Source organism: Diceros bicornis, chromosome 26, assembly GCF_020826845.1.
Source record: "Diceros bicornis minor isolate mBicDic1 chromosome 26, mDicBic1.mat.cur, whole genome shotgun sequence".
NCBI lineage: Eukaryota > Metazoa > Chordata > Mammalia > Perissodactyla > Rhinocerotidae > Diceros > Diceros bicornis.
The window spans coordinates 12,996,065-13,011,491 of NC_080765.1; the positions used below are offsets into that span (position 1 = coordinate 12,996,065).

At 60.1% G+C, this 15,427-nt stretch overlaps 1 protein-coding gene across 2 annotated transcripts; it reads right to left on the bottom strand.

Annotated features, from left to right (window-relative positions):
• Positions 1-354: 354 nt before the first annotated feature.
• MAFK (MAF bZIP transcription factor K) lies at positions 355-11,430 on the bottom strand. Of its 2 annotated transcripts, XM_058569428.1 has the most exons (4): positions 11,261-11,429; positions 3,122-3,266; positions 2,759-2,837; positions 355-1,811 (listed from the first exon to the last, which is right to left on the bottom strand). In XM_058569428.1, exons 3-4 carry the CDS (start codon positions 2,792-2,794, stop codon positions 1,380-1,382), a joined length of 468 nt encoding a protein of 155 aa, XP_058425411.1. In that variant the 5' UTR covers positions 2,795-2,837; positions 3,122-3,266; positions 11,261-11,429; the 3' UTR covers positions 355-1,379. The 2 variants fall into 2 exon arrangements, with proteins under 2 accessions (XP_058425411.1, XP_058425412.1); XM_058569429.1 differs by lacking the exon at positions 3,122-3,266 and having other exon boundaries at positions 11,261-11,430.
• Positions 11,431-15,427: the final 3,997 nt, after the last annotated feature.

Genomic DNA, 15,427 nt, shown 5'->3' on the forward strand with positions numbered 1-15,427 from the left:
GGGGGCAGGCCAAGAGGAAACCAGGAGCTGGAGCCCAGTGGCTTCCGGCCTGCGATAGGACTCGGGGCTCAGGGCCGTGGCCCCCGCATCTTCCAGGAGGGGCAGTCCGTGCCCGGCCCACGTGGGGAGCCCCTGTGGTAGCTCTCAGGGAACGGAAGCACAGGAAAGGTCACTGAGGTCATCAGTGGCTCCAAGCCCCAGAAAGGGCAGGTGAAGGTTCCAGGCAACAATTAAGCACCAATGTCGCAGAGCCCCCTCGTCTTCTCTGTGCCGACACACCATCCAGGTGCTTCCAGGGGGCTGGTCCACGTGGACTTCCTGGCCCAGTGCCTGCCACCTTCCCCCCACCCCTGCCGCCCACCACCATCACGACCCCCTCGTCTTCTGACCCACCTGTCTCCCTGCTCTCCCAACTCCTCCAGCAGTGGGAACCACCAGCAGCCAGGCCCCATCCAGCTCCACGGCCGCTCCTGAGGCCTTCCCAACTCCCCCTGTTCCACGAAGAACCTGCTCCCCTTCCACCTCCCAGCCCCCAGGACCCATCGCCCCCTTCCCACGCTGGGGCGCCACCTTCCCTGGCTCTGTGGGGCAGGAGCAGGGTGGGCTGGCTCCCCCAGCCCGGCGGTTCCTCACTGGGGACCTCCCTCCGGTCACCCCAACACAGAGCGAAAACTCACAACACTCGTGTGACTCTCTGCCACCTGTACCCACAGGCCCCCCGTGACCACCCGCAACGAGCTGCTCCTCCAAGGCCCCCGGTGCTGCAGGTGCTCTGGTGTGACAGCAGGCAGGCCCCTTTGCACATGTGCACCCACACACCCACTCAAGCGGCCCACCCTCCATCCGCCTCATAGGGTACAGGTCTCGGGCTAAGGCTAAAGCAGGGTCACGGTGCATGTCGACCCCAGGACTCAGTCAGGGTGGTGAGAGGGTTCCTGCGCCAGCTGGGGGGCCACGGCAGGGGGACAGATGTATTGACAGGCTGCTGGCGGGAGGAATGGAAGACGGAGCCCCTGCCATCTGAGCCACAGGGCCGGGAACTTTCTGAGGACCTTCCTTGCCTACGTCCCAACTCCCCCAAAAGACACAGGCCCCTGAAAACAGACAGTCTGGAGAGAGCTGGCAGGGCCCAGAGGAAGGCCGGGTGCATGTGTGTGCATGTGTGTGCGTGCATGTGTGGGCAGGCGTGTGGCACACGGGTTCACAAGCCCCTAACTCTTCATCAGGCCCCCATGACCTCGCCCCACTGGGAGCCCCGTGGAGTCTGCACTTTGACTCAGGGGATCAGGGGTGTGTTCCCCATGGGACCCTGTGACGAGCACAAGGGACATCCCTCCCCTCCCCCCCACTGGCCCCCTCGCCCAACCCTCGGCCGGGCACTAGGAGGCAGCCGAGAAGGGTACGGAGTTGGAGATCTCAGCAGACTTGACGATGGTGATGACACTGGTGGTGGCGACCTTGGTGGGTGCAATGGGCCCGCGGGCCACGGTGCGGGCGAAGGTCTGCAGAGCCTCGTACTTGGAACGCAGGGCGTCCAGCTCCAGCTTCATGCTGCTGTTCTCACGCGCCAGCTTCTCCACCTCCTGCTGCAGCTCCACGCGCTGCCGCTCCAGCTCCTCCTTCTGCGTCACCCGCTTGATGCGGCAGCTGGCGGCGTAGCCGCGGTTCTTGAGCGTGCGCCGGCGCTGCTTCAGACGGACCACTTCCTCCTTGGTGAGGCCCCGCAGGTGCTGGTTCAGCTCCCGCACCGACATGGATACCAGCTCATCATCGCTGAGCACCGGGGCGTTCTCGCCCGCCTCCTTCTTGACCTGTGGGGCCACAGCACGGGGTTAGTACCAGGAGTGCAAGGGGGGCGGCGGGCGGGGAGGACTGGCTGCAGGGACCCCAGGAGACCACTCGGAACACTGCCGTGGACAAGCCTGGCTCCTGGCAGTGCCCCCTCTGCATCCCAGGCTGGCCTTCACTCCTCCACCAGGGAATGGGGACGGTCACTGTGGGGTCAATGGACATTGTGCACATGATGTAATGCAGGAAGTTCCCTGATGGGGGCCATTGGCTCCACCCACCATCACCCAGCTACTATTAGCAGCCCAAACTCTGCGAGGCCACAGCCTGCCTGTGTGCTGCCCTCTGCGGATCTCTAGCGCCCGGTGCAGGACTGACGCAGGCAGGGGAGTGACGGGGAGGCATAGCAGCCTATCCTTCCGCACCCCTTGGACCTGGTGGGGCCCAGCCAGGGCCTGGCAGGGCCGGGCTACACTGACCTGCAGGACCTCAGGGGAGGCTTAGAGACGCACAGCCCATAAACGCACCGAGTCCCCTCTCTGGCCATACCCAGCTCTGGGAGACAGGAGACGGCCCGAGGGCACACACTGGCCTCAGAAGCCCAAGGCGCCCTGGGAGGCAGACAGTCAGAGCCAGGCCCGGGAGCTGGAGCACCACCGTTCACATGCGCCCAGCCCGTGGCTCTGCAGGACCAGAAGCCACACTCCCCATGCCTGGGTGCCAGGGTGCTAAGCACATACCGGCCAGCGGGCATCCATCCCCCCCACCTCCACCCTGGAGTCATCTCCCTGGACGTCAGAGCCAGCGTCTCCTGAGGCCACAACCCCCGATTCTGTCACCACTTCTCTGGGACACTTCCTTCAGCTAACAGCTCCCACTCGCTTCCAGGTGACAGGGCTTCCTCCTTCACGCTCAGGGTGGTTCTGGGACAGAGAGGCTGCAGGAGCAGAGATGAGGTTGGCCCCCTTACCTTTAACGCCTTGTTTGGTTTGGGGTTAGTCGTCATAACCTGGAACAGGCACCCAGACAGAACTGCTTGGAAATCGTCACTGGAAGATCACAGAACACAGAAATACACGTGGTTAGGTCCCAGCCACATTGGGGACGGGCTGTGCTATTGTGACAAGTGACCCAAAGCAGGGATGTCCCACTGCAGAGATGCTCCAAGGAGGCTCAGCTCGCCTCTCTGTGCCATCCAGTCAGCACCCCAAAAGCAAGGAGGGGCTCAGCCCATCAAGAGGGGATGCCCATGGGGGCACCCTGGCCAGGACCGGGCCTCTGCTTGGCCGTACCCCCCACTTCAGCATCAGCCCAGGGAGCGGCCCGGACCCACCTTGTCCCAGTGCCCGGCAGCCACACGGCTGTCCCACGCTGCCCGCCGGGCCTGTGCTGCAAGCGCCAGCGCCTTGGGGTGACGCCGGGTGTGAGCAGCTGTTGCTTCCTGTTCTGACTCTCCCTCTGAGCTCAGACGTCTGCACCTGTGAGGCACAGGAGGCCACATTTAAGGCCAAAGCGCGCAGCGGCCAAGCCCCCACCCAAGAACAGCTGTGCCCAGCACCTGAGGAGTGCGCCGGCCCCGGGACAGCACCCTGCCCTGGCAAGGGCCCGTCACCCGAGCCAGGCTGCATCCCGAGAAGAAGGGCCCCTTTGGGGAGCCCCTGCCCTTGCCGAGCTCACTCCAACGAGGGACGGGTAGAGTCCCGCGCCCACCCTGGCCCGGCCCCGCCCTCCCGGCAAACCCACCTCCGCAAAGGGCACTGCAGCTGTGACATCACCGCCGCCACCTAGGCTGCCCCACAGCCATGCCCTGAGGCCCAGAGGGTGGGCAGGGGCTCCCTACGCCAGCCAGCCCGGACCACAGAGGTGGGAGCCGCCACAGAGGTGGGAGCCGCCGCCTCACGAGCTCATCGACTGTCTGGCGGGAGTTGTCCCCACAGCCCGCCAGCCCCCCCACGCCCGCCCTTCTCATTTTCGCGTCTGCATTGTGTCACACATTCTAATCATTCATGAAAAAGCCAGCCAAAGCATCCCAAGCATGATTCCCCTCTGATAGTTGCCATGGCGACCCTGGGAAGTAGCCAACCCCTGATGGTCGTCATGGAAACAGAGAAGCCCACAGCAACAATGGCTTCGGGCTGGCGGTGCAGACATCACAGGTTGTGGGACAGTAAACAAACCCTTCATGCCCAGTGGCCCGAGCGGCAGGAGGGGAACTGGCACCAGACTTGCCAGTACACTGTCACCAGCTTCTGGGATTGGGGGCCACTCCCCACGTTCCAAATGCCACATGAGGTGAACTGAGCAGAGAGAACGTCAGAGAAACTGGCCCCAGAGACAGAGCTGCACCAAAGCCTTCATCTGGGGAGTGAGTGAGACTCAGGTGGGTGGTCTCCACCCCGCCCGAAGCCCGGGGGGACCCTCGCCTTAGCACCGCCTGGAACTCCCCCCGCTGGCCCTGCCCCTCACTACCAGAGGCTGCCAACATGACAGAGGTCTCAGCACCTAGGCCTGCAGACCCCCGACTGCCCCTCACATCGTGGCTGCTCTCTCAAACACTAACGATGGATGATGGAGAGCAAGATGGCAGTGGGGCCAAGCTGGTGTGGCCTCCAGGGGCCCTGGGCTCCTCTGCACCCCTCAGAAGGTTACACACGAGTGCCCGAGACAGACACGCAGCAATGAGGGGCAATCTCAGTGTAAGAGCTGCTTCCTGACAGTGGCTTGACCCCCTGGCATCTGGCGGGGGACCAAACGAGCACCCCACAGGGCCGCCCCTCCCTCCAGGTGCTGGGGTCAAAGTCAGGCTGGAGAAGCCACCAGGAGGGCCGGCAGGAGCCAGGCGGCTGGGAGAACCATGAGAAACTTTTCCACGTCGGGTGAGGCGGGGCGGCGGGACAGTTCCAGCTCGCACTCCCAAGCACGTCAGCGCACAGGGCCTGGAGCCGCCAGGGCATAGCTGTGCGGTGAGTCACCAGCTGTTTACAGAGCTGGGAGCTCACATTCCCACAGCCCCAGGCCCCTCCCACCCTGCAAGGACCCGCTGCGCCCGCCTGCCTGCCCGTCCAGTCCCGATGGGAAAGGGAAGGCCCCAGCGAAGGAGGGGCCTGCTCAGACCCCCAACCAGACCCGACAGGGGCTGCTGTGCCTCCCGCATAGTGACGTGCCAGCTCAACCGGGTCCTGGGCTGTGTTCAGAGCAGGGACACCTCCTCTGGGGACCTGCCTGCCATGAATCGCATGGTAGCACACTAAGATAACCAGGATGCACACAGGCCTGGGCCTCAGCACTCTGTAGGCTTGGCCCCCTCCCCTGCACATGAGGGTCTATCGCCCACATCAGCAAGGTCAAGGTTGCCCAGAACAGCCCCATGTCCACAGGCTCTGAGCCCATCTTGCTGGCCCCCCTAGACTTCTGGGGGCCCAGGACCATGGGCAAAGAGCCTTAGCAGAGATGGGAGAAGAGCAGCCCTGGGGTCCCACCTGGGGTCTGAGCAAGAAAGATATCTCTCTCTATGAGAGGTCACCATGGTGGGGCCTGACCTCAAGGAATCGTCTCTAGTTCTCAGACCTTCTGTCCAACGAGAGTGATGTGAGGACTAGAGGAGCGAATGCACGCAGATGCAGAGGTGATGGCTGCCATCGTCTTGAGGCAAAGTTGGGGAGCAATTACCCACAGTAATTGCTGTGGGTCTTAAGCTCCTCTTCTGAAAAATGAGGGGATCGGAACCAAGGGTGCCCACGGTCCTGTCCAGCTCCCAAAGGTTCTCAGCTGGGCCGAGTGGGTGATGCCAGGACAGAGTCCCTGACTTGGGGCTCCGCTCTCAATGCCCAGGCTTTGGGGTCTTCACCAGGGGCCCCCTGAGGAACCAGAGACCGGGAAAGGCAGGGAAAGCCCAGGCAGGACACCATCACACAGCTCTGTGCTTATAACCACGACCCCCACCGCCTTGGGCAGACCAGATCTGGCTTCTGCCCCTTCAGGGACCCGCTCTGCTGGGAAGTCTCCACCAACTGCTGGAAGAGGCACTGGCTGCCCGCCTCGCAAGAGACTCATCGGAGACCCATCAGTGATGGGGTCCAAGTGGGCCTGGCACCGGGGGCAGAGAGCCCTTCTTTGTGAACTCAGGTCCGGGACCGGAACAGCACTGTCACTTATCTCTACCCACAAAACACGTAGTATTGACCTAAAGTCACTTCAACCATTAGAAAAATGAACTTGCTTTTGGAATGAGGTTCAGAGGACAGTTTTGGATGTGTGAAAAAAGAGTGGGTAAACCAAGTGATTTTAAAACAACTGTCCTAAAATGGGTATTTGTAAACCGTGGAACCTCAGGCAACCTCAACGGCCACCAGAGCGCACACAGGAAGAACTGTTTTCTGAGACGGGCCGGAACCCAGCTGGGGTTAGACTGCAGCCTGGAGCGGTCAGGCCAGGCGGGCACCCGTCGGCTGCAGGAAGGCCCCGGAGAAGCCAGCTTCCCCTGCTATCAAGGGTCTAACGCCAGCATTATTGCATCAGCAACTGTCACCACCAAAAACGCTTCTCCAATAGCTTCACACGAGGATGCTCCCGGCGAGCTGTCCCACGTCCTCAGGCTGACAAGACTTAGCAACACCAGGCACAGCGAGCCCGCGCTCCCCGGGGCTTTCTGAATTCTACTGAAGTCACCTGAGAAGTTCGGCGGCCCGTGCCAGCCCAGCATCCGGAACGGCGGGTCTGCACGTCCGCTGCGTGTGCCCGCTCCCCCATCTGAGAGTAACCATGCTTGTCTCCCTCAGCCCGGAGGAGCTGCTGGTCAAGCGTGCGCAGTCAGCACTTAGAACATGGAACACCTTAGGCGACTGGTTTTCTAACTGAAGAGGTTGGTTTTCAACCCAGAAACTTCATTCTGATGTACGTCTAAACAAGCTTAACAGGAAAGATCATTTCCTCTGAAAGAAAAGGAAACACCCGAGCAGCCTAGATGGAGTCAGCTCCGGTGACTGCATAGTTTGGAATAAATTAGGGAGCTAGGGGCACCCCTCCCCTTCCGGGCCCCATAAAGAACAGGGCAGGGCGACTCCGCCCAGGGGAGCTGGCATTGCATCCCTGAGCATCCTGGAGGGCAGGGCAGGTAGCCCAGCTTCTACAGTCTGGGACTGCCCTTCCAGAAGGCAGGTGCGCCCGAGGCCAGGATCTCGGATCCCTTCTGGGTCACTTTTTACTTTCCACCTCCCAGCAAACATCTACTGCTTGGCCACTGCTTGGCCTTAGCTGGTCTGGGAGACTCACAGCCCTAGTTGTCCCCCTGCATGCTCCTGCCCTCGCTGGGCTGGGCCCAGGATCAGGGCCTGGGGGAGGGGGGTTTCTCCATCAATAAAGCCAGGTGGCTGATGGGAGCAATGGCCCCACCCCAGGGGCCCTAGGTTGAGATTATCTCAGAGAAAAGGAGGTTTGTGTGTTTCAAAGGGCTCCAATTCTGACTTAAACAACTATCTCGACTAGCCCGCTTGTCTTGACTGTGAGCTGCATGCGGGCAGGAAGCTGAATCTCTGGCACCTGTTCCCGTTGGGTGTGGGTGAGGGCGGCTGCCACTCCTGGGCCTGCCCCACTCAGCCTTCCAGCAACTGATAAGGATGGGGCACCCCTTCCATTCCCGTTCTCCCAGGTCCCCAAGGATGCCAGAGTTGGGAACAGGCAGGGGTAGGAGGGATTCTGTCCTAGAGGAGCAGGTTCCCACTCCAGGCCGAAGAGCAGCAACCGCCTCACCCTGACAGATGCAAACCCCAAAGCCAGAAGCACCTTGATGGGGCTGCCTCTTCTCTGGGGGGCTGGGAGCCTTTCACAGGTGACCCAAAGCTGAGCGCCCCTCCAGCTGCCCACCACATAGGGGGCAGACACAGCAGGCACCTGACAAGCACGTGCTGAGTCGTCGTCCCACAATGAGCTGTTGCCTCGCCAATTGAAGACAGACCCCGGAACCAGGAGAGCTCTCCACCACCCTGCCTGCCTCCGGACAAAGGACTTCCGCTGATGTCCCCACCCCAGCTCCCCTCAACGTGGGGTGTGGCCCACAGTGCCTCACTGGGCACCCCACTGGCCCGGCCCACACCCAGCCTGCAGGCTGGCCCTGGCTGGCCACCCTCAGGCAAGACATGACTGTCTGCCCGACTTGGAGGACGCCTGGTCACCTTGTATTTGCGGTTCGAGGAAGCTGTGTCATCCTGGCTACATCCAGAGGTGACTCAGGCAGCTGCTGGGCTGACAGCAGGCTGAACGCCACACCCCCCCGCCGTGTGCTGCCAGCCCCTGGCTCCCACCCCCCCAGCTACAGGCCAGGCCCCTGCTCCCTGTGCACCCCTCTGGGTGGTCCTTCTGCCTCCAGGCTCCCCTTCAGGGCCCTGTTCTCTCCCTAGCGGCTCATGCTGCCCAGGGCTCCAACCAGCCTCACCCTCCACGTGCAGCCAGGACGCTCCCCGGAAAACCCGACAACCTGCCCATCCGACAGGCCCCAGAGACACAGGCCTCTGGCCACACCTGCCCACCTGTGTCTCTAGCTAGGTGATGACCCCCCACCGCATTCACACAGGCCTCACCTCTCCCTCCACGTCCACTCGCTGAGCCCAGCCTGCTGACCTCGGCCCGAGTCTCCCTGCAGATGCTCTGGCCCTGCAGCACCGCCCTGCTCAGGCCCCTGGCTTCTCATCAGGACTCCCATCTCAGTCCCTCACATGCAACCCCCCAGGCAGGCAGAGGGACCCACCGGCTCAGAGTCCCTCCCAATCTCCCCATTCCCTTGGTCGCCTGTCGCCACTCCAGGCCTCTACCTCTGGCTTCTTACAGCCACCCCCCCAATCTGTGCTGGGCTCCCACTCTTCTGTCATCCCCTGCCCAACCCTCGCTTCATCAGAAAGCCCCCCTCCTGCCCTCCCTGTGGCGGGCGGGCACCCTCTCCTGAGAACATATCAAGGGCTGAGCCCAAGACCTGGTCCTGGTCTTTCTGTCTGAGGCCTGCCTCCCTCACTGGATGGAGAGGAGGGGATGCTCTCACCTACACCCGCTCCTCTCAATTCCTGGCAGGTGAAAGGGGCCGCATAAGCAGATGTGTCAGCACTGCACTGAAGGGAGGGGGGCCGGGGGATGGCTTCTACCCCAACACCTTCTGCCTCCGCCTTGCCCAGGACACCCAGACAGCAGGCAGGGCACGGCACTGGCCCCTGGACATGGGGCTCTGCCGTGGCAGGCCAGGCAAGGAACCCTTGGGGCTTGGTTTCCTCATTTAAAATGGGGTCTGCGTGTGTGTGGACCATGTGGCAACTCAGGTTCACTTCTACCTGCTCTAAAATTCTACGATTTTAAGATGACACTTTCAATTTCCTGAAACTGTAAGAAAGAGGAAACATGACAAGCCTGTGACTTATAAAAAGCAAAAGTAAATAGCGGAGCAATGCATCTCCCATTGCAGAGACCGGCGGGCGGGGGGGGGGGGGCCGAGAGGAGGGTGAGTCACTGTTTACTGCTCTGAGGAGCAGCTACACAGAGAACGCTCCCAGCCATTTCCCGTGTGGACTGGACCCTGAATCCAGAAAGTCCACGCCAGAAACCTTTAGACTCAGGCAGTACTTCTTCTAGGTCGCCTGTGATTATAAACAAACTCGCCGGAGTGAAAGCAAGCACGGTGGACAAAGAACAGTCCGGAACACGACCTCGCTCAGCGGCAGCCTGGGTGCCAGAGAAAGGACTGGAACGCAGCAAGCCCCACACTCAGGAAGAGCGACTCCCCCAGTAGCCTCAACTCAACTCCCATTTTTAGCAACCACCTTGAAAGTAAGCGACGCTGAACTTGGACCCAGTCCCTTAAAGTCCAGCTCGGTTCAAGCACAAAAAGCAAATGCGCTCCAGGGAGAAGCCTTGCTTTGTGTTTTTGAGTTAATAAACATTTTATTTTGGAATAAGGAGAGATCCAGTTTTAAGTTTTGAAAGCAGACCCCCCCCCCCTCAAACTTCAACATTCCTCCTGGGTCGCGGAGGGAGGGAAGTGCTCAGGAAGCCTGTCAGCTACCCACAATGCAACAGGTTGCAGGTGCGCCCCACCCACCTGCACAGCCCACCAACTTCCCAGACCCCTCCCACCTGCTTAGACTAACATTTTTTTAAAAAGCACCATCCCCCCCTACAGACATCAGGCTTGGAGACTGGGCTCCAGAGGTGCCACACAGGACACACAGCTACACTTTCTCAAGATACCTGCTCAGTGATCGCTGTGACAGCAAAACCTCACCAATAAAGGGGTCAAGGGAGGGCAGGTGGGCACCCAAGGCACACTCGTGGGCACCCAGTGATTCTGTGTTAGGCATGGGTGTACATCTCGGGAGCTTCCCAAGGTCAGACACCTGGCAAGAGGAGGTGGCTGAGTGTTGGTCAACTGCTGAAGGAATTGTTGGGTGGGACATCCCACTTCTGCCTGAGCTACAAGAGCTGTGTGAAAAGTCAACAAGAGCGTAATCATTAACACAAGACAGAGAGCGCTGGACTTCAGCAAACTCCAACACGGACTGCTCCAGCATGTGTTCTGCGTTGGTGAGAAGACCCCACAACTACTGTGGGAGACAGAGGGCAAAGCGGTCTGCTTTTCCTAGGACAAACCTGGGTCCAGATCCAAATACTCCCGTCCCCTCCGAGGCTCCGGGGAAGGTGCGTGGAAGAGGCAGCCCGAGACATTATCTGTTTCCTGAACTCAGCAGAATCACAGAAGAACCCGCATTTAAAATTAGAAGACATGGAGATGCCCCATTCATAGATGAGAAAAACGAGACGCGGGCCACGGGGGAAGCGACACGTTTGCCCTGCACCTCATCCCACCCAAAGCCTCCACATCAGGGCTCCCTCCGGGAACCCCCGGGCAGATCAGCTGCTCAGAATGTGACCTCGGGCAGGGAGTCCCCTGCTGCTTCCCCTGCCCACCTCCGAGCGGTGTGGCCCATGTCGCGCGCAGTCACGGGTGGAAAGTGGCCGCAGGGCCGGGCAGGACCGCACGCCGGGCCAGCGGAAGCGTCCAGGTGACCGAGGCCGAGTTGGCCTAGCGCGACCACGCGCTCCCCGCGCTCTCCTGCACGTGGCATTTATTTTCGCCCCCGCCTTCCCGCTTCGAGCGGATCCCCGGGGTAAAGGCTGAGCAGGTGGGGGGGGGGGCGGGCGCCGGGCTCCCCACCTGCCTTGCCCTGGAGAGTCCACCGCCTCCAGGCTCGGGCCCTGAGCGGGGGTCGGGAGTCAGGGGCGCTCCCGTTCCCAGAAGAAGGCGACCCGTCTAAGGGCGGGACAAGACCCCCAGCCCGCAGCCGCTCGAGGCAGACACCTGACGGCAAGTGTCCCGCAGTCTCGGGGTCCAACCCAACTCCGCGCGGGTCCGAGGAGCCATGACTCAGCGGCCGGCGGGCCGCGCACCCCAGGCCCCCACCGCGCCCCCGGCCCCACCCCGCCGGCCGCTTCTCACCTGACGTCGCACGGGGGCGCGGGCGCGCGGCGGCTCCTCGCGGGCACGCGCTCTCCTCGCGCTCACTCGCGCTCCCCCTGGGCCGCCGCCTCCGCCGCGCGCTCGGGTTCGGACTTCGCGAAGAACAACAAGTCCCCCCGCCGTCCGCCGCCAGCCCGCCCGCCGGCTCCCAGCATCTGACACCGCTTCCGGGATCGGCGTCGGCGCACGTCACGCCGCCCCGCCCACCGCGTGCCGCCACCGCCCCGCCCACGCGGGGCCCCACCACCCCCGTGAGCTTTCGCCCCGCCCACCAGAGGCCCCGCCCACCGCTCACCGCCCCTCCCTCACAGGCCCGGCCCCCGCCGGCGCAGGCGCACCGAGCGCCTCCCGTCTGCCCCTCCGGCGGCGGGGAAGCAGTCCCCGTGCCCACCTGGGCAGGGCTGTAAGGTTGTACCTGTGCTCCCAGGTGTAGCCCGCCCGCGTGGTGGCAGCCTCGGCGCACACTGAGACTCGCAAGTGGCGGCAGTCATCCTCGTTCATCGCACCGATCCAGGAGCACCCCCATTTCCCCCTGGAGCGCGCCCTCTCGGGGCTCGGGGCGGGGCGCGCTCTTGTCTGCACCCCAAATTCCCAGGCAGGCCCTTGCGTATCCCCTCAGCCTCACCGGAGCCTTCGGGAGACCCCGCCGTCCCCAGCGGTGGTCGCAGCCGAAGCCCGCGTTGGGGAAGGGCTCCCGGGGAGGGGTCTTCGCGGGGAGGGGTCTTCGCAGTGGGGAGCGGCCTCCGCAGGGTGAGTGGGGCTGGAGGTTGCTTTCTGGGGACAGTGCTCCGGACATTATATCCAAGTCTCAGAGTGGCGTGGTTTAATCACAAGAGGAGACCACCTGGCTGCACGCGTCCAAGACACACCACCGTCTGCGGGGCAGGCCAGCCCCACACACGAGGAAAGGGCACCTGGCGTCCCCTCCTGACGGACACCCCCATCTGTCTTTTGAGTTCCCATTTTTGATCAAGAAAGAGTAAAGAGAATGATTTCTGTAGGACAGCAAACAGTGTAAGATGGTGATAAATGGCATTGACCCACAGCCTCAGCGCCCCAGGACCCTGAGGAACAGTGCCCAACGGAAACCCCAGCTGATGGTCGCCCTGTGGAAACAGGCCCAGCAAACGGGGCCCAGAACGGGGATACGACGCCCTGGTCTCAGTTCAGGGCCCGGCGCCTCGGCAGGGGAGCAGCCTCCTCCTGCGCAGGTGGAGGACGAAGCTGGAGAGGTGACCCGTCCAAAGTCACACCGCCGGGCCTGCAGCTGGGCCCAGCACCTCACTCCCCTTCTGCCAGCACTTGGACGGGAGGCTGAGCCCCTTGACCGTGTCTGCATCCCTCTCTGGGAAATAATGAGCTGCCTCAATGGGGCTGCACGTCTCAGTTCTGAATAAGGAGCGAGGGAAATCCGCCAAGGCTCTGGGAGTGACGGCAGGCCTCCCACGGGCGCACACTGCATCTGCTGAGGGGTGTTTGCGGGTCTCAGGCGCCTTTGGGTGTATCCTGGGAAACAAACAGGAAAAAGTGCCAAGAAGCTTGTGGGTCTTCCTTTGGCAGTTAGCAGCACAGCATGGCTCTGTGTTTAGCAAGCGGCTGTGGCTTCTCTCTGCGGAGAACGTGGGCTTCCTTCCAAGCGACCTGCCTCTGTCGGGCGCACTTGCCTTGTGGGACAACCAGGCGTGCTGGTGTTTGCTGATGGCCTCGACAGGAACAGCCGCCAATACACAGATCAGCAGCGGCAGTTGCAAGCTGTCCCATCTCTCCAGGATGTTTTCAGAGTGATTTCCCCCCGGGATTTCAAAGGTGTTTCCCCTTTTTCCTAGCCAACACTCTCTGGCCTTGGGTGCAGAGCTGCAGCCGCCCACTTTGTGGCCCCTCTCTGCAGGACTCCGCCACCGTGGTCGGGGATAATTGAGTTTCCCGTGAGTGTCCTCATTTCCCAAACTTGATTGCAGTCTTTTCACGTTAATATTGGGTTACAGAGAGCACTGTCTAATTACTCTCCTTAACTTCTTGAAAGAAGGGCATTGAGAGGTTGGAATTAGGCAGAAGTGAGAGACGCGGGTCACACTTATGGTGTGACCTTGTGGGGGGTTCTCTTCATTTCACCCCTCTAGTCTTAGTTTCCTCAACTTTAAAATGGGCTTAATAAAATAGAATGAAGATGGGCTTTTTAATAAATGGTGCTGGGACAACGTGATAACCGTTTAGAAAAAAATAAAGTTGGGTCCACAGTCTGTCCACACTGTACACCAGCATTATATGTTTCAAATGGATCAAAGATTTAACATTTTGTGAAAGAAACCATTAGATGATGAGAAAGTTCTGGAGATGGATGGCAGTGACGGCTGCACAGCAATGTGAATTTACTTAATGCCACTGAGCTGTACACTTAAATTGGTTAAAATGGTAAGTTCCATGTCTTGTATGTTTCACCACAATAAAAAAAAATAAATTTAAAAAAACATTAAAATATTTGCAGAAAATATGGGTGACTTCCTTTAAAACTTTGGAATGGGAAAAGGTTTTTCTAATCATGATTAAAAATCCAGAAAAAGACTTAAGGCAAAAATCACCATAAGCAGTTGCAACCCACGTCACGAAGGACCATCTCCCTAATTTACAAAGGGCTCCTAGAAATATGGAAGGAAAAGACGAAAAAGGAGTGAAAGATATGAATAGATCATTCCCAAAAAAAGAAATCTAAGTGACAGAGGAAAAGATGCTCATAATAAGAGAAAAGCACGTTAAAATGACATTGCGATTCCATTTCTCATCTCTCAGAATCCAAAAATCAGACCACATCCTCTGATGGGGATGTGGGAACGGGCCCTCTCATGCTGCTGGTGGGGATGCAGGAGGGGCGTGGAGCAGCCTCTTCCACACTTACCTTGGACCCTACTTGTTCTCAGAGTATACGAGGCTCGTCACTGTGGCATCAGCTGTAAGAGCAAAAGGTGGAAAACCACCAAGTTGTCATCGTTAAGGGACAGGCTAACCAAACTGGGGGACATCACACGATGGAGTACCACGCAGCTGTAAAGACAGGGATGCAGAAGATCCCCGTACTTGGACATGAAGACTTCCGGGGTATGTTGTAAATGTGTGAGCAAAGAGCAGCACTGGTTGTGTGATGTGCTGCCTTTAGGGAGGAGGGGAGGGAGAGGAAAACATGGATTCGTGCTTGTCTGAATCTACAAAAGGAAGACTGGGGGGAAAACAAGAAGCTAATAGAAAGGGCTGCCTTGGAAGTCAGGCGTGGATGGGGCACAGACAGAAACGAAACCTCTTCACGTTGTTTCCTTTCCACTGTTGGACCGTGTAAGTGTATTACCTATTCAAAACTATAAAATTAAGTTGAAATGAAATGAAAGAGAGGGAACCATGCAGGACTCTCGTGAGAGTTCAGTTTCTAAACAGCCGTGAGGACCTGTGCGCCTTGCCTGGTCCCTGGTCGGCCTTGATAGGTGGTCCCTTTTATTGCAGCTTGACGACAGAGGCAGCATGGGTTATGCCAGATAAACTGCCCTCTTTGCCCTGGGAAGAGTCCCTCGACCATCAGGGCCCCAGGACTGGGTGGACCAGGCCCCATCGCCCAGCTGTGTGGAGCTCTTCCTGGGGAAGAGCCTGGGGCACTGCTGGCAGGGGCAGGGTCCACGCTGCCCTGCCCTCCTTCCAGAGAGTTGGAGGTAGGGAGTGCCATGGGGCGAACTCAGGTGGCCCTGGCCAAAGTCCAGGGACAGGGAGGGACACTAAAGGCCCCACGATCCATTACTCTGTGGGGAAGAGGAGAGGCAGGGCAAAGGCTATCTCCAGCCCTGAGGGGGCAGCTGGTCTCCCTGAAGTGGTCCCCAGCAGTTACTACCCCCCAGAGTTCCCATAAACACCCCCAGGCGCCCTAACCCCAGAAAGGTGAGGGGTTGGAACCTTGGATAGGCCAGACTTGGGGACATCCTGCTGCACGTTGCCCCATGGGTGGACAACTACAGCTCTCTAGGAACTGAACCGGGCCAGTATTTAACCCCACGCTCTGTAAGGGGACAGCCATTGCAGGCGGGTGTTTGCTGACTGTGGAAGGAATGACTTGTGCTTCTCTGCATGGCCAGCAGTGCTCTGAGACGCCTTCCCTTGTCCGGCGCTGTC

Coding starts and splice junctions, on each gene's coding strand:
- MAFK (XM_058569429.1), bottom strand. CDS start 2,794: ATGACGACTAACCCCAAACCAAACAAGGCGTTAAAG. Junction 1,812..2,758: donor AACCAAACAAGGCGTTAAAG/GTAAGGGGGCCA, acceptor GTGGCCCCACAG/GTCAAGAAGGAGGCGGGCGA.